Source organism: Pempheris klunzingeri, chromosome 2, assembly GCF_042242105.1.
Source record: "Pempheris klunzingeri isolate RE-2024b chromosome 2, fPemKlu1.hap1, whole genome shotgun sequence".
NCBI classification, from domain to species: domain Eukaryota; kingdom Metazoa; phylum Chordata; class Actinopteri; order Acropomatiformes; family Pempheridae; genus Pempheris; species Pempheris klunzingeri.
Window position 1 is genome coordinate 14,016,403 of NC_092013.1, and position 23,327 is coordinate 14,039,729.

The 23,327-nt window shown below is 42.2% G+C and overlaps 1 protein-coding gene across 1 annotated transcript in view; it reads right to left on the reverse strand.

The window, feature by feature from the left end:
- The window catches only part of cacna2d2a (calcium channel, voltage-dependent, alpha 2/delta subunit 2a), a 140,187-nt gene that overhangs the window by 56,107 nt on the left and 60,753 nt on the right, over positions 1-23,327 (reverse strand). Inside the window, exon 4 of the mRNA XM_070844091.1 lies at positions 15,424-15,483. Within this exon, the coding sequence (XP_070700192.1) occupies positions 15,424-15,483 (60 nt within the window). The remainder of the gene's footprint in view (positions 1-15,423; positions 15,484-23,327) is intronic.

Below are 23,327 nucleotides of genomic sequence, written 5' to 3' on the forward strand. Positions count from 1 at the left end.
ACCCCAGGGACACGGTCCAGCAGTTATACACTCAAAAAACATACCACACATTACTGAAGAGGGAGTTTTATGAGAGGTCCAACACTGTAGGTCCCTTTCTTATGCTTCATCATTGCACTGTTATATTTTATCTATCCCTTATTGTTGCTTTTTTATTGCAAATATATTGAAATATCTTTTCTTCATCCCTCCAGTAGAGCTCCACAAACAAGTAGATTGACGCTAAAGAAGCAGTGAAGTTGTCCTGATGCCTTTTTTCCTTTTATTTGTCACCCATCTGCCATTGGTATCATGTCTGTTTGCACAGCTGGACAGCTGTGTTTACCTTACTGTTTACTCTGCACGTATCACTTACTCATGCTAAACCTGCACCATGTACATACAGTATTCACCAGGAATGTGCAGAGGATGTTACAGGGGCTCAAATTCATAGAAGACAGTTTTTGCAGATAATTAAACAAATGCCTGGAATTACTTTTGCAACACTGTTAAAGGATTATTAAAATGCATGTAATTGAAACAAACCCATGACTTAGGTTAGTTCAAACACTGCTATATGTCAGTTAATTAATGACGCATGGAAAGAAATGACATGTATTTCAGTAAATTCTCCCCACATGTCAACCTCTTAGCTAGCCCTGTGACTGACATCATCACTCTGTCAGCTTAATCCTGCTGACAAAGATGCACTTCCTCTGGCTGCATGGCTGCTTCTCTCGCCTACATACTCGTCTCTTACCGCCTCTCCATAGAAGGTGTAATTGCCTCAGTAATAATGGGCAATAAGAAAATGCTGATATTGTATGGCTAAGATATTATTACTATGTGCCAACAAATTAGTTTAATATAATTCACATATCATATCATACTACGGAGACTTGGAAGCAACACATAAGCTTTAGATAGGGTTTATTAGACTGTTTTTTATTTTTTGAATTTAAGATTTTTACAGTTAACATGCCAACAAGTCAACATCAACGCTATAATAGCTAGTTGGACTTTTTCAGCTGCTAAATAGTTCAAGTGTAGAAATGCCCAACTTGACAAATAGTGTCAAGCCATTCTTAAAATATATCAATATAAAATGTAAATAAACAGTATATTTACACGTTGTATTTACACATACCTGATTTTTGCCTCAAAGCCACTCATCCCACTGACTGACTCACACCGACAGTCTAGTGCCTAACGTGAGTAGACATGTGCATGCATGCATTTTCACATGCATGTTTCCTTTCACCATAGGGAGGCTTGGTGTACCCTACAGGCTGTATAAACTATGTATACTTCAATGCAGACTATGGTGTACACACAGTGCTCACTGCTGTGGCAAGAAACTAAGAGGGAGAGAGGGGTCGCATACAGGACATTGCCCAGGAGAACCAATTTCCAAACCTGATATTCAGATTCAATGTATCTGTCGGGCAGGAAAGGCTGTATGTAAACAGAAATTAATTAATTTATTTAAAAAAATAAAACACCCAAGGGCAATTTCTCTCTAGGAGGCCAAACAGCAGGTGCTCAAGCTCCTTTTTAGGTCCATCTATGCACGTAGCATTAGTGACACTATTATTAGCAGCAGTAGTACCACATAATGCCTCCTTTACATACTTTTTATACCAAGTAATAAACATATAATGGATATCTATATAATATATATCTGCCTACAACTAGGCAGATATAAGGACATTGTCAGTGTTTGATAATGTGCACCATTTCTTTGCTACTGTTTAACTATATTGTCAGCAATATGACTGCCCACGGGAAGAGTTATAGTTGCAGACAAATACACTAATAAACACTTACAGCTGCTTTTAACACATGTAATAAATGTTTCTATAATGCTTATCAATGCCAAACAGGACTTAAAGTTAAGTGTCACTGAACCTTTAATTGAACTGAATTTAAATAATTCAGGGGTTGGGATTCTGGGAAGCTTCATCTCATATTTAGAGCAGGTATGATATGATTAAGCAATAAATGAAGTTGATTGAAAATAGTAACTCATTTCAAAACCTCCCGTAATAATAACTTTGTAACCAGTACACAGGTTTGAACTGATTTGGACAAAGTTGTTGCCGTTTGTAATAAGATGAAAATGAAACATAATTAACATGATTACTGAAGAGTAACACCGATCCTCCTTATGAACGAAACAACCTCTGCCTCCGATCACACACTCTGACACACACCACGCAGACATGCACAGAGTAGGTGGCTCCATGTGGACGAGCCCTAGGCCACCATGACCCTCTGAGCAGCCCCCAGGGTGGCATGGCCATCTGCTGTGGCTGGTCACAGGTCTCTATGGGCTCAGGGTCTGGGTTAAACACACATCTGATACAACACCGAGCCAGTAATTATCCCACACTCATCTAACTCCAAGCCCTGTGCATCCAGCTAGCGCACACATACACATGTATAATAATAATAATCGCACAAACACTGACACTCATACACAATATGTACGTGACTTGTGAATGTACATACGGAGTGAAAGTCTGAGAAAGTCCCACTGACACAAAGTGCTATCAGTAAATTAAATCTATCATGCTGAGTGGAACAACTAATTCCAAACAGGAGACAAACACTGAGGTCAGGTGATGATCTCCAGCCCCTCCTTTACATCGATCTTCCTCCGCTCATCTACTACCCTCGTTCCCTCTCCTCACCCTTATCTCGATCTGCTTCCTCTCTCCTCCCTTTGCCCTGTCTCTCCTCCTCCTCCTCCTCCTCCTCCACCTCCACCCTGCCCTGTCTTATCTTCATCTTTCCCAATCTCTCTATCCTTAACACCAGCCTCCTCTCGCCAATTTCAGATTTCAGCAAAAGCAGCGGCGCGTAGGTTAGATGCCTACTGTTGCTATAGAAACCGCCCCTCTGCTCTAGATTACAATGTGACTTTGTCTCCTCGCCAGGGCTACAATGTCTGCTCGTTTTTATGTCTGACCAGATACATGCCTGCTTATCCTTTGTTTGTCTGTACGCCTGTCAGTCTGTCTGACTATCAGGTTGTTCCTCTGCCAGCGTGCTTTCTTGTCAATGGAAGGTGCTGCGTGTTATTCTAATGTCATCTATCGCTTGTAGTTACACATTCAAACTTCAAAATCCTCTTTTCAAGTGAAGGTCAGAGCCTTTAATGCCCCAAATTTCGTAAGATTTCAACAGACCTTGACAGATGATGGGTCTCGTTAACGCAGGGTAACAATACGTGATTGAAAAATGGATGGTACATAAAGGTTGTCACATGTAGGGGTACATGTAATGATGGAGTGTGATCGCTTGGACTAAATCTTTTGAATTTGAACCTGCTCTTTCAACGGGCTGCCTGAGACGGGTTGACATTTTAGTGTAAGACAAGCGCTCCATCACGGGTGGGGACAGATTACAGTCATATTCATATCTCCTCTGGACACCTGCTAATGATTTTATAATTACAGAACACACTCGGTGCCTCTGCTGTGCCCTAGGGTGTGCACGCAAGCACACAGAAATGCACACACACCGTCTTTCTCTCTCTCTCTCTCACACACACACACGTGCACACACACACACAGCACCTCTCTCCTGGCCCCGGTAGTCTAGCAATCACTCGTAGCACCAGTTTCCCTAATGGAAGCTGACATTATATCAAACACAATAAAGGATTTCATTTACTGCTCTTCATTAACCCACGCGCATGAGCCCATAAGGTACACACTAATACATACACACACACACACACACACACACACACACACACACACACACACACACACACACACACACACACACACACACACACACACACACACACACACACACACACACACACACACACATATAAACAGCTCACTTAGTGTGAAAATTCAACCATAAATAAGGAAAAAGTAAACAATTTGGTTTGGCTGCAGAGAAGAACTGCTTACGTTAAGTTCGAAGCAAGCCCCTTATGGAGCTATACATTCTCCTTTTCTTATCTCCTCCACTCCAATCTCTCCTCTTGTCTCTACCTATCTCTCCCTCTGTCTTTCTATTTCCACAGCCTCCTTATATCCCATCTCCACGTGTCAAACATTATGAAACTCAAGACATTCGAACTAGATAAACACTCGGCCAGATTAGCTGGCGAGACCTCTCCAGTGAAAGAGGGGGAACACAATCCTCCAGGCTAAGCACATACTCTTACACTTTGACACACAGGTGCATTACCATTTATGTATGTTAAGTAAGAAATGACTGACATGCAATTTTATCTGGAGAATGAAATGTTAAAGGGAATATACTATACTATGAGGGAGGTCACGCTAAAAAAAGAGATGTCAAAATGAAATCACATGTGCCATCCTTTTGTTCAGCTCCTTTCTTTTAGTTCATACGGCCAACAGGTTCACACACATGTCAAAAGGTGAACTCATGAAATATGCTTTTCAAACACAAGTAAATTAATCATAGACATGAAGAAATTTGTCAGAGATCTAACAGCCTTTTAACTACTTTGATCTTGAATTGCAGAGGTTGCCTGTGAATGAAATAGGAATTCTTACTCTTTGGTGGAGCTTTTTTGATTCAGGGATGTTAAATCATTTCTTTTACTGGGTGCAGGGATATGGCGTATTCAGAAATTTGAAAAAAAAAAACAGTATGTGGACAAAAGCACCCTTGTACTTAAATTATACTTATTTTTAATTAAATGGGCCATTCAGTAGCTTGCAGGTCCAAATAGCAGAAATGAAGTTTAAATTATACATTTTGCTGTGTTGCTATCCAGACAGTGGTCTAATATAAATGTAGCAGCCAGTTTATTAGGAACACCTTTCTAAAACAATGCAGTCTAACCGCCAATAAGTCCTTTCTTCATAGGGTTATAATGTTTTGTTTAAATTACTTTAGAGAGATGTTAGTTGATTCATTCAACTCTATCGTCATCTTGGAGGCTTTGGTTTGTCGTACTGTTGAGCTGAGACAAAATATCATCATCAAGTGTGAGGAATACAATTTAACTACAGCCTCTACGGCAACCATGAAGTTGAATGAACCTTCATGAAGGCAACAGAGTGTATGGCAAACACTTGACCTACTAAAGACCTAAATTTGGCCATTAACTCTACTGTCTCTGTCTATTTTCATGATCTTCATCATCATTGTTCAGGTAAAAAATCTGGCCATTATGATCGACTACAACAAGAGCAATAAATAACAGTTGAAATAAGCAAAACTCGGAAAGCATCAAAGCAACATACAAATTGTTGTCTGGTGTCACAATGCATTTTAAATGCAGAAATAGAAAAGGCACATAAAAAGGGGAAAACCAACCAACTTTTACATATGACTCTGAATAAAATGTTATTTTTATGATACAAGAGTAGCTTCTAACATGGATAGCTGCCATTGCTTCTCTCGAGTCACTGATTTTCCCTTCACAGTGTTCTTTTCTATATTTAAAAGTTTATTTGCAAGGCACCTCCATCCTGGAAGAAGCTATTTGGTGCCCTGTCACATCACTATACAAATAAATGCAGACATGCTGTTTGAGGTGTCTGTTCTGAAAAATATGGCTGTTGTCTTAACCACTGAAGGTCACCAAAATGCCTCTTTATAATGTCAAGTCAATAAAGAGTCAGCCAGCAAACTGGAAATTAAACTGTTGGCCTGGAAGACAGAGACAGTGAGAGAGGAAGAGAGCTATTGAGCTAGGGTGAAACTCAGATAAAGGAGTGCATGACGGAGGCCTTGGGCGCGGCTGCCTCCCTCTCTGTCGCTCTCTCATTGGCATGCTCGGCGTCTCCAGGCTTTTAAGCGATTAGGGAGCTGCTGAGACCATGGCGTCCAAGCATAGCTCCATGCAGATGTTCATTTGTATGCCAATAAACAAATGTGCCCCCAGATTAAAGCTCCAATACACAGTGCAAATTCAGCAGAGTGAATGGCGTTCTCCATGCGCATCTCATCAATGTCCTGCTCCTCTTCAGATTGAGCACCACGCCTCCTTAACTGCACACTCACTTCAAAGACTGTCACAAAGATGGGCAACGATCCAAGAGATAGACGGAGTGAGGGAGGATAGAAAGAGGGAGAACAATTGAGGAAGAGAGAAGTCTTTATTATTGTGAAATTAAAAATACATGAATTCAAAAAGATTAAGGTTACATATGCCATGGTTATATTTCATGCCCCCAATTTCTCCCCATGAATCTGCAATTTCTGCTCTTTAAACGTCTCTTTGTAAACATCCTGCAGGTCACGGAAGACCATTTTTCTCTTCTTTCCTCCTCTCTCTCTCTCCCTCTCTCCCATCTCTGCTCTGCTCTCTATTTTTCAGAGCCTGACACCCTTGGTAAAAGCAGTAAAATCAGTCTGTGAATATTCCAATCCTGTGATAAGGAAAGAAGGCTTTGTCCTGCTGCACTCTGGGTAATGCTGCTCTCCATTGTTGGCTGACAGGGCTCCATTGAGGAGCAGGTTTTAACGCAGATAGCATCACCACACTGCATGGACACAGTGCCAGATAAAAAGCCTATCCAACATGACACACGCATGCCAACACCTCCCAAACAAGCCCCCAATCTGATCATCAGAGGGGAAGCAGGAAAGAGGTGCTGTAGCACCAAATAAAGACAAATAAGATAAACAGGCCATGGCAATATTAACGCTATCATTGGATTCCAGAGGGAATTGATAAAGCAAATGCAATTATCCACGTCAAACATTTTTACGGCATCCATAGCTGGGGTGGCCAATCACAAACAATCTGGTACCCAGTCTGGACCTCCCTGTCCAATCACGCTGCAGCTTGGTATGACACTGGAGCCCCACTTATCTGAGCGAAACATTTCCAGGTTCCAGTTTTCCTGGAGGGTTGACTGCAGCTTTTCATTTCACTGCTGTTTTTCAGCCATTTTACCACCGCTAGTCCATGGAGCCGTGAAAAGCCACCACCCCTTCTTTACAGGCTGACTGTGAGTGGCCAATCAACAATCAGCGCAGACCAAGGGAAACCTGTTATTTTCGACCCCGTAATCATTTCCATCAGATGCCTTGCTGTCCCTCACAATGATTTGAACATTCAAATGACAAAGGAAGGCCTGCTTTAAGATATCTGCAGACAGGCACCAAGGACAGCAGGGACAGAATACATCGAGCAAACACTAAAACCCAAGCAGGTATCTCTCCTCTGCTACATCGTAGCCTGCCTGTCACCACTCACAAAATGACAGCCTGGCCGCTCAGACACATCACTTTGCTGGAACACCTTGGCAGACTGGAACACAAGGAAGCCTCAGACATAAAAAAAAAAAAATACAGATTTTTTTCTGCAGAAATCCTTTTTAATTGGGATTATAAAACGATATAGGTCACATTTTTTTATGTGAGCCCAAGATGACATCTTCAAATTGTTTCTTTTGTCCATTCGACAGTCTAAATCCCAAAGATATTCAATATTCTGCCCTGGTGGCCGAGGGGTTTTGAACCATGAATGCCCCCATTCATGCTGAGGACCACAGTTATTGTGGTTGTAACATCTACTATTAACTCTAATAGCATAAGTAAAAAATGTTTTAGATTCATTTTCTGTCAGTAAACAAATCAATTAATCACGTAATGATTTAAGCTTAAGACAATGACTTGGCATGACTACATATTACGTCAATGTTCACATTAAAGAAGAGAAAACATTGAAACAGAAAACTGAGTGGATGCCATCAGTCCATCTTAACTTCTCATTTTTAATGACCTTGCTCTGACCAGAAGCGCCTTTAAAATAACATTTCATGGGTGTTGCCCATGTGTTGAAATGGGAAAATCAAGGTCTGCAGCGTGGCTCGCTGGATTTCTCTGACTATTGATTCCCATCTCCTGTGAGGCAGGGGGATCGATCAGTAGGATTTAGACATGGGGGCTACTCTCTCAACTCTCCCTCCTAGCTAGCACGCTGCATCGCAGCAGGCCAAACTTCTACTGACTGAAGGTTTACTGCCACACTGGAACTTTTCTCCTCCTCTGTGTTCTTTTTATTTTGGCGTTTCTCATTACCTGCTCCCGTACTTCAGTGCTTCATCTATTCTGAGTCATCTCAGACTTTGCGCCCCTACTTGAGTGCAGAACAGCATGAGTTTTCGAGAGGTCTCTCTTGAAGCAGCAGAGAAACATTAGGGGTGAGATGTGGAGAAAAAAAGCCACAGATTGGGTGGCAGAGAGAGGAGAGTTGGGCAGGGAAGAAGAAAAAGGAGAAAAGAACATTTCTACCTTGGAGAGCACCACTTACACAAATTACAGCGGTCTGCAATCAAGAAGCTGAAATTACCAAACTGTTGGGTCACCACAGCAACCGACAGCCTGATCAAAGATGTGAGCAGAGCAGCAGTTGGCAGAAAGTGGGGGGAAGCACCGGGAGAGGAGATGACAGCAGGATAGGACAGCTCAGGAGGAGGGAGACGTTGCAGTCAAAATTGGAGTTTGAAGTGAAGACTGCTTTGACGTAATACTAATTGGCCAATGTGGATTTATCAAGACAAACTTCAAACTTCCTCTCTAGTATGTGTGTTAGCATTCATCACCGGCCTACCTCGTAGTGAGCAAAAGTAAAGCTTGGTCCAGTTTCTACTGAGGCACCCACACCATCAGATACATTTGACGGGGAGGAGGCTCTGCTAAACTGTATACCATGTAGGAATTTCTCTGCACATAGCCCCTCCTCGTTTCTTTCCTTTCCAGTGGCGAGCAGATGGAAGTCCGTTCCATGGCTCAGGATTTAGTGATAACACTGTTTATGAGTTCCATTACGTGCTCGGCAGGCGGCAAGCACTCGGTCTCTGCGCAGCCATAAGGAAGTAAAAAAAAAAAGAAGAAAAAAACAGCTCACAATGGAAATATATGCAGTTTATTTGTGATTATACAATGTGGCTATGCTTATCAGTGTTTGAAATAAGCACTGTGCATTTAAAAAGGGCTCACATAGCTATATTCTAACCTCCCTCTCTTGGGCCTCCACTGTGGAGATCCTTTTGAGTTTTGGTTGTTGTGGTGCTGATACACGACAGCTGGCAATTTCAGACAATTTTATTTCTACCTCTGCTATGTAAGGTCTGCATCTAGCTTTTAAAATGACGACCACATATGCAGGAAATACAGAACAGGCAAAATGCAAGCGCAACATTATGGTCAGGGTATTAGCAAACAAAACTGATATAAATCACTTGCAAATAAAACACCATTGGCTTGCTAGTTATTGCTCTATCCATATTTTCCCATTAGTTCAGCTCAACTAATGGCAGCAGGGAGAAAAATGTCACAATTCAGAGGGAGAAGATTTGCCAACTAATACTAAAATGCATCTGCGTGAATAAATGGCCAATTGCTGCCTGTTTTAGTTAATCCAGCGAGAGAATACAGGGGTTTGGCAATACTTCCAAAAGACAAAAACTGAGGAGAAATATCAGAAAATGTTAAGAGTAGAGTGAGATGAAACAAAGCCACTTATTTCTGTCTATTTTACCAGAATTTGAATCTGTCAAAGGCAGCCTTCATAAGACTAATGTATTCTGTAGCTAATGGAGCCGGTAGCTTCGAGGGCTGAGCTGAGGAGTTGCCACAATGATTCTCACTCATTTCCTCTGAAGGGCCAATTATCTCAAATACAGGCATTATGAAAGGAGCTGAACTTGGTCAAGTGAACAAACCCAAGAAACTCTAGCCAGTATCCTTAGCATGTAAGGCCATACTCCTCATACCTCTGAGGGGACTTATTGTAACTTTAAGGTTGTAAATGTGACTGAAGCACTGGCTAAATATTGCTACCATTGGTGACAGCCATCTACAGAATATAATTCAAGGCAAAAAGATGAGCATTGGGGGGAGAGCAAACACTGTGCTGTATGAATATTATTTGTAGGTGTTACAAAGATGAACATACATGTGTGAAGAGCGAGAAAGAGGTCACATGAGTACCACTGTGTTATGTATGAGAGTGGGTGGCTGAGAGGAGATGAAGAGAGAAAGAGGCAGTGGGAGAAGAAGAGATTGTGTTGTCCTATGATGAAAGGCTTGATTGATTAGAGAGTGATGATTGCAGTAAATGGCCTGGAAGATGGCTCCATCTCTGTTTCCCGTTTTCTCCGTCTCTTTTACCTCCTTCCCTCACTCACTTGCTTTCTCACTTACACCTCTCTCTCCCTCCATGCCTCTCTTTGTCACCCCCTCTCCCTGGTTTCATCATGGCAACCCATCAACAGAGTGCCTCTCTCTCCCCTAATGGCACAGCTATTAGCACTAATGCATTTCAAACGTACAGCAGCTGCCACATCACAATCTGATGGAAAGAACATGTCTTCCTCCAATCTCCACAATCTCTGTCCTTTCTTTCATCCAATCTTGTGTCTCTGTTCCAATGTGTTGCACTTCATGTCAACCCTCCTTCAGCTAAGCGACAGTGGTCATCAACTGTAGCCAGTACATGATGGTAAATGAGTGGTTAAACAACTGACTGATGATAATGTAGGTGCTAATATATTGTTGATCATATCATTAGTTTGAAAATTATGCTGCCTGGAGACAATTTTGTCAAATTAAAGCATTGTTTGTTTTTGAAATCATTTCACAAAGTTGACAACTTTATACGTCTCTGTGCAGTGCAGAGATATTGTATGTTTACGGGTGAGAAAATCGAACCTAAGCTTAAAGACTAAAAGGTTTATAGGATTAGCAATGAAAATTACATCTTCAAACCTGCAATAACTGATATATTTGCCACTAGGGGACACCTGAAATAAGCTGTGAGCACTTTATCACATTATCATCAAGTTAATATGGCTAACATTAGCTTAACGCTACAGCAGATACAGAGCAACATTAGCAATGATTCATGCTGTGGCCACCTGATGAATAGAAATCCAATATTCACTCTCCTTTTTGCTCTGTGTTTGATGTCCACCAACCCCTGGGAGGAATATCTGTCTCTGTATCTCCTATATGCTCCACCAGCTAGTCACTTACTCTGTTTGGTGCTGAGCAGATGATGTACAGGGGGTTTAATGAGAATTTTAGCTGAAAACTGCTGCTTGCTGCAGCTGACAATGGCGCTATGAGAGGCATGAGATTAAAGAGCACGGTGAAGTTGCAGGGCAAAAAATCTAAACAATTAGCTGAAAGCTGTAAAGCGAAATATAGGTGAGTGAGAGTGCAGAGTCGGGTGATAATTCTCTGTGGGTTTGTCACAATCACGACCCCCCTTCACATCATTCAAGTGATTGATCATTTCTATAAAAAAAAATATTGATTACAGGTGCTTCAACGTTTTCCAAAGATGAATGCTTATTTTATCTTAAGAAGACCTTGTAAACTCACATATTGCTGAAGTCACTAATTCCACTAATTATAAATATTTTTATTGATATAAAAAGTGTATTGTGAGTGAATAGAATTGTTGAATACTGTAACACTTTCCCACTGCACATAGTATTATGTAATCGTTTGGATATTTTTTGTTCTGTCCTTGTGAAAAGATTTGTTAATCGCAGGCTAAACATTGAAAAGTATTAAACCCTCAGCATTAGCCATTGTCACTGAACCTACACACATACATGACCTGAGCTTGACTAGGCCAAGCTCACCATTTATCATGCATTCAAACTGCAAGCAGTGTCACCAAAGCAGCATCAGTGAGGTTTTGTTTTCCCCTTGAAAGGACAGAAAATTATAAAACTCTCTCACTTAAAAAAAAAGGTCCAATACATGGCAACCCCTGCGAACACACAGAATCAATGACATATCATAACATACGCATTATTGAGTCATAATTACACTGTGATCTGTCGAGACAACAATTCAAGATATTTCCAAATGCATATTTCTGGCCAGAATTAATATACTGTAAATATAATGACATTGGGCCATTTTATCATGAATCTTGACTGGATTCACGTTGAAGATATCATACATGACTACATGAAAACATTCATATCAGCCGTATCAAATTACGTTTTAGTTAGTCAAAATGCTCATTTGTCACAATAAATCAAATTGTCATAATAAGAACATAATAGATCATAATAGAACAGCCAGCCATACACAATAAGCTGGTTCCAGCTGGCAATATCACTGGTAGCATATTGTGCACAAGCCTTATCTGGTGTTATTTTCTCCACATTATCTCTACCACCAAACTATTTTCGAAGGAAACATATTTAGAAATCCTCACAATGGATATGCACAAACATTAAAGATAAATACAATGGGATAAAAGTGATGACCACAAAAATAAGTAGCAGCTGCAAGCGACTTAACATCATATATGTTAAAGACTGTGACAGAACAGCAGAACTTTGATTACAGTACTCAACAATCCTCTGTGTGGTTGTGTAGTGTAGATTTTATTCAGTGTATAAGGGAAGCACAATTTTTGCAATTTGGAGATTTTTCCAAACAGTCTTGACTCAGAACGTGAACTATGATTATAGCAGGGCTGCCTACTTTCCAAGTGTATTCATTATCAGGCTTGGTTAGCTGACATTTGCAGTCATTTCTATGGTATTTTTAAGGAAAATAAGAAAGTAGGCAATAGTCTTTACCTCAAATAGTTTAGACATATAGACCTTTTCTGGCATTGTAATATCTACAATAATAGTTTGCTGTTTAATAAGCCCTGGATTTTAAGAGATCATTCTGCATGAGTGCATTTAATCTTTTTTTAAAAATCAATTGATTTTTCAGCTTCAACAGACAAATCGATTAGTTGAAGAAATCCAATGAACATTATATACATGTTAAATGTGTATTTCTTTAAAATGTTTAAATTGGGTTGCTCGGCCAAGCTGCCCAATAGACACTGTCAATGTAGATTTGCTTAAGAATTCGCTAACAGGTTTCGGTAAAGCAGTAAAGCACTTTGAATAGGAAATTATTTCACCCAGACAAATGCACTTTGGCTTTCTCTTCAGAAAACATAAACCTAAACATTGTATATACATATACACATTCAGGCACTGGGTCAAAGCAGTAGGACCCAAGACTGTTTCAAGACCTGATTCTGAAATAGAAAAATTAGAAATGAGTAATATAATGATGCTATCTGGAAAAGGTTTGATAGTCCTCTGTGCTCTGCTTTTTTTGGCTGCTAATTTTCACTTTACCAAATAAAACAGAGGCTGGATATTTGGCTCTGAAGTTGCTGGTTCTCCCTCGTCCCTCTGAGAGTTGCAAAGCAGCACTGAAATGACTGTGCCGCCTTGGGATGACTCTGTTGCAAACACAATAGTAGAGTGTCACAGAGGGATGGGCACCTGACCTTGAAAAATCAGTGGCAATCCAACACTTTAATGTCTATTTCACACACCATTTCATTCCAATGGATTTAAAACCCCGAACGACCAACAGAACAGTTGTTACGATCAACATTTGACATCCATAATGTCCAGCAGTCAGGATGGTCAGAAAACTGGCTCTGCAGTTAGACCAGGAAAAAGCTTGAATGTATGTATGTGTGTGTGTGTGTGTGTGCGTGTGTGTGTGTGAGAGAGACGAAGAGGGAGAAAGAGTGAGGTCTTTCCATCGCTACGGTAACAGCTGCGATGGCAGCCGCTATGAGGAACAGGCGTGTCATTGAGTTTCTATGATGTCACCAGTTTGGTGAGGCGAGCAGATGGGCTGGGCCAGGTAGAGAACCTGCCGTTAATAAACACATACAAATAAATACTCGCTCACCGTCCAACACAAATAACCACATTATGCTTTTCCCACCCACAGTGCAGTACACACACACACACACACTCAAATTCTATCCAAACGCACAGTCTCTCATGCATAAACACCTTTTCTCTTCATTTGACAGACTGCTCCACCCGCTAGTTTAAGATGCAACGCATTTCTTCTAATATGCCCAAAGAGCATGCAGCCCTAATCTAATTAGAGTGTCAGTCAGCAGAGTGTTCAGCCAAAGAGAAATTAGGAAAGCACAAAATCTACAAACAGGAAAAATCTTCTAGCAAGCATGTGGCATATCTACCTCTCCCACTCCTCCCCCCCAACCCCCACCCGTTTGTGAGATTTTTTTAATGGTTTCACAGTCCCCCGTGCTGAGATTCATTACCTGGCCTGATTATAAAGGCAAATGAAATCAGCTTCAATACATTATTAATAGAGGAGCGCCATTAGGATTCATTTGCAGTATTTGTAACAATATGATATATTCAAACTATTTTCATGCCTGATTAAAGACACATACAGATAACAAAAACGGTATATGAGCGTAATGGAGGTGCAGAGAGTGAGGGTAGGTATGAAGCTGGGAACTGGACGACAAGAGAGAAGATGGAAACGGGAAGAGAGAAAGAGGAAGACCGAAAGGAGGAAGAGTAGAGACAGAGGGAGAGAAGAGTTTTGGCAGGGGCGGGGTGGATTAAAGAGAGTGCTGGCTTTTCCACTTGAGGAGGTATTGATGCCATATTGGATGCAGCTACTTATGAACAGGTGTGCTGTGTGTGGTCACTGTGACCCAGGCTCCACTTCCTGCATGGCTACACATCCGATTGAGGTGCATCGAAGCCGGGCAGGGAGAGGCAGGCATCAACCCCCCTCAGGCCTAAGATGAAGGGACAGCCGCACTGCAGCTTCCCTCCCTCAGACCAGCAGGGAGGGAGGGAGGGGTGCAGCCCAGCCACCCCAAGACTACAGCTTCAGAGTGTAAGCAACCATGAATAAAAATGGACTTTGCAGGGAAGTAGGGCTCATAATTATTCGTTTTAAATCAGTTAAAGCCTTTTCTCAAATATCCCCCAGGAGGCGCTGGGTTAAAAATCCATTTGTGGGAAGTGTACCATGACAGCGAGCTCGTCTCCCTGGAGACAGAGGATATGGCAGTAGGGAGTGTGCATGTGTATCTGTCGGGTGAGGCTATATATATGTGTGTGTGTGTGTGTATCAGTATGCATGCATGTTTGTGGGGCATTTGAGTGTTTGCAAATTTGAGATTCAGTGGAGCACGCAGGCTCACAAACACACACAGACAAACACACAAACCAGAGTAATACCATTTCTCCTTTTTTTTGATTTCAAGAGCGGATCTCTAGTGTTTTAAAGGTCAGCTGCGAGAGAATGCAATGTTCAACTTGCTGTGGTCTGTGAGACAAAATGGACAGAAGGCTCTTAGATAACACTGAAGACCATAAAAATAACAGCCCCAAAAGTAAACAATCATAGTGTATGTGTGTGTGTGCGCACACGTAGGACTGTGTTGGTGTGCATCATTGTTTCTTCCGCTTTTAGTCTCTGTGATGCTGATCACATTGTCATTAAGGAGTTAAAAGAGGGGAAAATAGCTAAAGTCAGGGGAAATTGGAAAACAGGTGGGAATGTGCAGAAGATAGGACGATACACCAGTTTGCCTGGAAAAGGCATAAAGGAAGAAGAGGCCTTGGAGAATGAGGAAGAGGAGCTGGTGTCCTACTTTACCGTCACACCGTCTTGCCATACATGCTCCTTCTGAAGCAGCTCCGCCTCCTTGGCCAGTTTCTACAAGGAAACACAAAAACAACAGCGTGAGTGTCAGAAGCCAAAATTACTTACGCATTACTTCGTCCGTCTGTGTGCGAGAGAGACAGAGACAGACAAACAGGTGGGAAGATGGGGATGGTGACCTTGTTCCCTAAAAAAGCTGCAACAGCTGTAAATGAACTGTTAACACAAACCTTGATCAAACACTGCTTGCACACCGCCAGCTAAACACACAATTTGAACACTTTTATAAGCTGCAAATTGTATTTCAAAATTGGCTTCTTCCTTTTTTTCCCCAATGGAGGTCAACCAATGGACTCACTGATAAATAACCATCAAAACTCTCACACTTGAGAGCCAACATTGGGGAAATCACAATCATTATAAACAAACATCAAAATTAATGTGAGGTCATTTGAGTGTAGTGTAACTGAAGTGTTACATTTAGCTAACGTGATGATATGTGATTGAGACCCAGTGTAAAGAAACCTGCTGGTACCAAGCCAAGGCACAGATCGTTATTATCAGTGATACTGATAATTATCAGTGATACTGATAATAACCAGTTCACCAGTTAATAATCAGCTGTGCGCACTTTTCCCTCTTGGTGGTTTGTTTGCCAATAAGATATTTGTCCATGCTTGCAGATATTAAATAGACAGATAATGTTTGCTGTATCTCACTAATTCATGACTTGCTGTCAAGGTGTTATTAAGTGTGATTGAGTGTTTGATTGACTACATATTGGCAACTAAAATGTCAGCACACCATGACTTGTATAGAATATTCAATATGCACATTAAACATTTTATTTCCAAACTGATGCATATGATATACTGCATGAGTCAGTTTTGACATTCTAGCACCTGTGCAGCATACACACACGTCTTCTTTTTAGTATTGTTTTCGCAATGCTCTGTACGTTCTCCATCTACATACACAAATAGCAATGATCACACTTAGTGGAGACAAAAGGTGCCTTTGTGGGAAGAAATATAAAATGTGAATTTTCTTTTGGTTGCTTTCTTCTATACACAGAAGAAAGATGAGAAATGAAATCCAATGTACAGAGCAGATGTAAATTATATGACTAAAAATACTTTCAGGCGTATTTATAATTTGTGTTTCTATGTTGTTCTGAATTACAGGTTATATGAAACTTAATATTCTCATCTCACACTAGCATCAAACACTATATGTTTTAATAGACTAACATTATCTATACCATGTAGTCTCGGCTCATCTCTGAAGAAGCTTACTCTATGTAGGCTTCTCATAGAGGAGGTCATCCAAGTAGCAAATATGGCGAGGCCTTAGTTTCTCTCCCTCCCTACATCCCTTCTTGTCGTGCCTCGGTATCTAGGTTTCCCCGGGCCTCTAGAGGGCGATCTTGTTACTGTCCTAGAATAGTGTGATCAGCCGTAAAGTCCCAGGGCTCTGAAATTACTAACCCTATTTAGGCCCCAGCTACAGTAAGTGCTCATTCATTTGTGGAGCCACACTGAAGGAACCGGTCCCTTACCACAGGAAGCTTTTTATCTACTAAAAACACACAAGACATAAACTCTCATTAAAGTAAAAGCTGTCCTATTTCTATTAAGAGCCCCACCCACCTCATCTCAGCGGACCCTCCCACTCATGGCCACACAGACACAATACTGCTCTACCTCCTCTAAACACACACACACACACACACACACACACACACACACACACACACACACACACACACACCAGGCCCAGAATATCAGTTGAGGCTCTTATGGTTTGTCGTATAGGGAACGTTAGTGGAGTATAATGGTTTAAAGTACGTACATAATGTGATATCACCAACCTCATTTGTGACACATAATGGCAGAAAATCTGGACCGTTTCGAGTCCTCTGTGTCCTTATATGTTTGCATTGTGCTTTTAATCACCTGAACAAGCCTTAAATAACAATGATAAGATTTCATTTATTTCCTAATGAGACAATAGGCGACTGAAACAATGGAATGAGAATCTAATTAGCCCTTTGAAATTATGAGTCCATTAGAGAAGACAGTTATTGTGTGTCGTTTCGTAAGAGAGGGTCAGCCTTGCTAAAGGGCAGCGCCACTGTGGGACACTGGTGAAACTACCAACAATATATTTTTTTTCAATTAAGGATAAACACTGACCAGCTGAACAACAACCTCACTGCATTTCTGGCTCTGGGATTAGCTTGAAAATTAAAGCCATATGATTTCACTCTGTCACAACAACTGGAATATACCATGTTTTTTATTAATATGCAATGTTATTTTTAAGGGCATTAAAAAAAATACTCAGACTGTTTCCACCCTTCTTTTTCTCAACTCTCTGTCACGATCTTTGATCTAGCCATCCTTTCATCCCCTTGGCTGAGTCTTTTTCTCAGCATTTAATCTGTCAGTAAGAATCTCTACTTTGTCCCTTTAGAAAATCCATTTCTCTCCCCCTGAGTAGCCCACACAGATTTTTTTTTTTCAGTTCCATGTTTCTCCAGCTGCCTCTCCCTCAGCATTTTTCTTGCCTCTCTCCCTGGTAGGCCACCATTTCTCTGGGACCCTATCTCTTCCCGAGCAGCTTAATGCAGTCCTCCTGCTTCAAAACAGCCATGTGTCTTCATGTGTCTTTCCTTTCTCTGTGTTGGCCCAGATGGATGGGCAACACAAACAGCCAATGAATCAGAGTGAGAGATGTGGGAAGGAGGGGGGCAGGGATATATCATCTATGCTGGTGGCTGGAGCCCAAGCAGCTTAGAGCACTGGATGAGCATAGTGAGATCAGCACAGTACAGCACAGATAAGCTCAGTACAGGCCCACACAACACAGCAAATAACACTACAGCATACAGGCACAAAGACACCAGAAGAGTTGACGACATGAGCACGGCCCTCTAATGTTATTGCCATTGTAACCTTGACACAAAATGCATCACATGTTGGGCCATTTGTCAAAGAGCCTTCAGGCAAGGTCAAGAACCATAAACACAACTCTGTAATGGATAGCGGCATGTGAAGTGCCTCAGCAAGGTCTGCAGCGTTAAACAACACACAATGGAGTTGGTTGTGTATGCAAACACCGCACAAAATAGTGCAGGTGATGGTGCAATTGTACAAACAGCAGCTTGATGATGTCTCCGCTGTCCAAGAACCCTGACGGTGAAAAGCTGCGCTGCCTCACTGTGAACTCACAGAGCAAGAAGACAGCAGGGGAAAAAAAAAATAGCGAAAAAGCTCAGCATGAGGCGATTAGGATCTTTAATATTCATAACTGTTCGGTTTGCTCTGTTCCAGAGGGGAGCAGTTTAATCACTCGAAGTCATGTTATTTCTAGGGGAATGACAGCACACCAGGGACGGACAGCGTCATGCTGTGGTGAACGCCAACTCGACACCGGGCTGCCTGTGTGATTGCTGCAGCCTGTTAGACCCTTCCACTGAGCATTAACTTAAAGGGCACTCGACACACCACATTGTCGTCTGTGTGATCTGGAGGGACACTCCAAAACAGCCCTACAATGTGTGTGTTTGAGTGAGAGGGCACTTGAGAAAACACGACACAGTCTGTACGTGTGATTGCTGCCCTGAACCGAGGTCCTCAACATGTTCCAAACGACCCCCTCAGATCGGTTTCTGGGAACGCTTATGTCACCTTGGGGACCAAAAGACTGTGAAATGACTCTGCTGAGGTCACTTAACCTTCTCAGAGCGACTAACGCGGCGAGGGAAGACCCTTGGTAAATTTTACAATGATTGGCTGCTGTGGACAGTGACAGTCATAATGGTAAGCCACTAAGCTCTTTGGAAAAAGACGTCTAAATATAGAACAGCTTCCTTAAGGGTCCTTCCCACATTGTTGAATTAAATACCCAGATGCAGAATCAGTAGAAACTACATCTTCACTATATCAACTGACACATACAGGATGAGGAAGACTCATCAGCAACGGCATGTTTACCTAAACACTGTGTAAGGGATGACTCATTTGTGGACATATTGTACGGAGACGTACGAGGTCATAATCATCACAGACACAGCAGGGAGCTTTAAACATTGAGTGAAAACTGTCGTGTTTCATGGCTGCTGACAAATTCATGTTACATCAAAATGTCAGCACTGTGTCATGTCCTTAACAGCTGCACAATGTGCTGTAATAGTGCAGAGAAGTGCAGTGTCATGGAGCAGTTAGCCCATTAGGGGGCAGTAGACTGAGCGTACCAGTGAGCCCCAGCAGCAGCAGCAGCGGCGGTGGCGGCGGCGGCAGCGGCAGTCAGTGGAGCCTGTCAGAGTGAGAGCAGTCTGCTTTAAGCTCTTCATTCTGTCTTCTCCACTCGGCCGGGATTAAGGCCAATCATAGAAATCACTGAGTCAGAACCGTCCCACAATAACAGATGGAGGGACTTTCCACTCCAGAATTTTAAAACATCACAGACAAACTCACTTTCACTTCGCCTCGCACCCTTGCCGCTGCCGTCGCCGTCATCATCCCCCGCCACCACCTTTCATTCTCTTGCCATCCTTTTATCTCTCCTCTTCGCTCGGCTGTTTTATCCTGCCATCATATGCTGTACTCCATTTCTCTCCATCTGTCTCAGTTTAGTGCCCTCAAACTTTCTCCCTCTTCTAACATCATATTAATTCCAACAGCACAGCCACAAACCAACTTCAAAAACACTTTAATTGACTTCAAATAGGACAGAACTTGTCCGTAACGCAGGGTGAAATAGGCAGACGCTGGAAAACTTATGACATGTTTCTAATGCTGGGGTTATTACACTCTCCTGTAAGTTGTAGTGACACAACTTCCCCTTTCAAGTTCCAGTCACAAACTGTGCAGAGGACCGTCATAACAAGAATAGTCTCTTCTCTTCAGAGTGGCCAAACAATTGTTAAAGTCCATAATTAGGAGAAATAATGACCCTTAATTCCAGGTCCCTTGTTGGTTTGCCACTGGCAGATGGGTATTGTAGTCCTTATTAGCTAACTCTGACAGAGGATCTGCATGGATGGGTGGGAGACCCTGTCTTTGTTCTGTGATCCAAAGCACCCTGTGGCAGGCCCGTTTGCAGAGGCTGTGTGTAGTTCTATTGTAGCATGTGCTGAGATAATCCCTGCCTTTGTTCCCCCCTCCCATAATCTTCCCCCTCCACAACGGAAATGTTAACACTTGCTTTTGCATTTCCCCACTCATCGCAGCACATTCCCAACTCCACTGTGTTGTTTCCACGGAGACCGGGTCTGGAAGACACGAGCTGTCACCTACCCACAGCAGCAGCTTTTCAAAATCAAACCAGCTTTCTAGACTCTACGCAGGCCCACAGAAACACCACATTTCCACTGTAGATTGCCAGCATTGTGCTGAAGCTTCTGTGTGTACTTCAATAGGACAAGAAAGGCAGCTGTCTTTACTTTGGAACAATACAGTAGCTCTCCGCAGCAGCTAAACTCCCTCATAATGGTTCTTCAGAGCTACACTGAAAATAATCAACCTTGATCATAAGCTCTTGTGTACTAATCAGCCCACTTCTGAGTTTATAACATGGATATAACCAAAATACGATTATGTTAGAAGCAATGTCATGGGAGCAAATGGGCTAATCTAATATATTACTGACTGCTGAAGTATCTCCATAAAAACAATGTTAATTCTCCTCTAATTGGGGCGCTTTTTGTTTCATTTGAGATACTCAATAATATGCATTTCGCTCATTAAACCACAGAGCCTTTGAAGTTAAGTGGCAGACTCATCATAGCCCAGAATGGGGCCAAAGACCATTGTACTGCACATTATCATTCACTGGAGGAACTATCACTATAAATTCAATTAAACATCCTATGGGATGAACGCTACACACACCTCTACGACATGTACTCACAGGCGCATGCGTATATATACAGGCCACGATGCACATATCCAGCCCAAATTAAAAAGACGGAAAGGTCAAACAAGGTCACTGCAGGAACATCGCAGTGAGTCAACAGCACACAGATCTGCAGTCCTGGCTGCTCGCAGGTAGCCAAGTGTCCTACATGCAGAGGCCAGCAGGGGGCTCAAGGTGAGCGTGCAGGCAGAGAGATGTTTCCATGGGGCCAGGATCAGCTCAGTGACATGTGAGTGTCTGGCTGGTTGGGCTCACTGTTCATTGTTTGACAGATAGTCACAGACATGCCCAAACTGCTGCCCAGCCTTTCCTGCTGTTACTGGCATCAGTCAGACAATGGAGACAGAGTGAGAAAGGAAAGGACCCTAAAGGCAGCATTTACAAAAAAAAACAATATTCAGACGTCTTATTTCTCTAACAGCCCATAAGGCATCGACCTTGCAGGTGACTGAGAAGGAGAAAACTGCGTACCCATTGTCTGGAAGAAGAGATAGCTAAAAATAAATAAGTCAAAAGAAGCCCAGTGACATTCCACTGGAGAGAAACCGAGCACATTACTGCTCTTTTAGTTGGTACATCTGTTAACAGGTGTGTGCGATTGTCTGGATGACCTGCTTGTTTCGTGCGCCTCCTCAGCAAGCTGAGTGGGGAGGAGCACGGCGAAAAGAAACCAAGACGCAGGGCAAATGTCTCCTTGATCAGAGGTGAGACTGATATGAGCACGCACACGCTGCATGTGTGTGTTTAATATGTATACAGTACACATGTAGACACACTTTCAATCACCACTGGTCACATATTGCACCCACACAAACCCCACTCAGATGTACGTACTGTACCCTCGCAATTAGCTTAAAAGTGCCCTCACTAATCCACATGCAATCAATTATACATTCATCATACGTTTGTGTTCCCTGTGCCCTTTCTTTTGGCAGCCTCAAACTAGCTGCTGAGCTCGGATGCAAATACAGTTGGGGAGAGTCAGACGGGTATCGTAGAGACGATTGGGAAAAGGAAAGACTTTTTTCGGGGGAAGGAGGATGTCCCTTTCTGGAATTTTGCTGATTATATTGTATCTAAAATAAATAAATGTCACCTCTTATGACCAGACAGATTCAGAGATGGCCTTGGTGAGAAACAGGCATTTGGAAAAGAAGAGAGTAACCACCATAGGAGGGAGGCAGGTGCTTTACTTTTCTTTTTTTTACACAAAGCTATACCAATATTATCTCAGTCCATCAGCTTAGCAACCTTCTATCACCTCACCACAGCACTGTCTGCAGTTCAAGGGCAAACTGTTTATTTTTGCTGTCCGTTTTTGCCCTTTACTTCAATCATCCTCCCTCTTACTTCAGATTGCTGATAGAATAATGAAAGGAATTACACATTTGGGGTTTTATTCAACTAAAAGGTCATGACGTGTTACCAGAAAGATATTTTATGATGTCTTGCAGATTTACTCTGCACTCTCCCCTCCTTCTTTTCTGCTACAAAGAGAAAGTGTATGGTGCCTGACAAAAGCGTTGTCAAAGTGCCAGAGAGTCCAGTGACAGCAGCTGGTGTTTGACAAAGTGTATCATTGACAGTGTGTGGCCAGGCAATTGTTCAGGATTTACACACACATGCACACATGAGTACACACCTTCAGTCATATTCATCCATGAGCACACACACACACACACACACACACACACACACACACCCTATCCAGTATTCCAGCAGACATAAGAGAGGAAAAACATGCAGACACGGCCGTCTCTCAAAGCAATTACAGCAGATTGAAACCAAATTAAATTTGAAGCCTAGAGCAACACCAGCGACTGAACGTCTATGACAGATATGACAGGGGAGGAAGGGGAGTGCTGCGGGACCAAAGGGTGGAAGGGATGCTAGAGAGAACGGCAGGTGTGGGTCACAGAGGAAGAGAGAGCTACTTGAATAGGAGAGCAAACACCGACAGAAGTAGGGCAGAGATC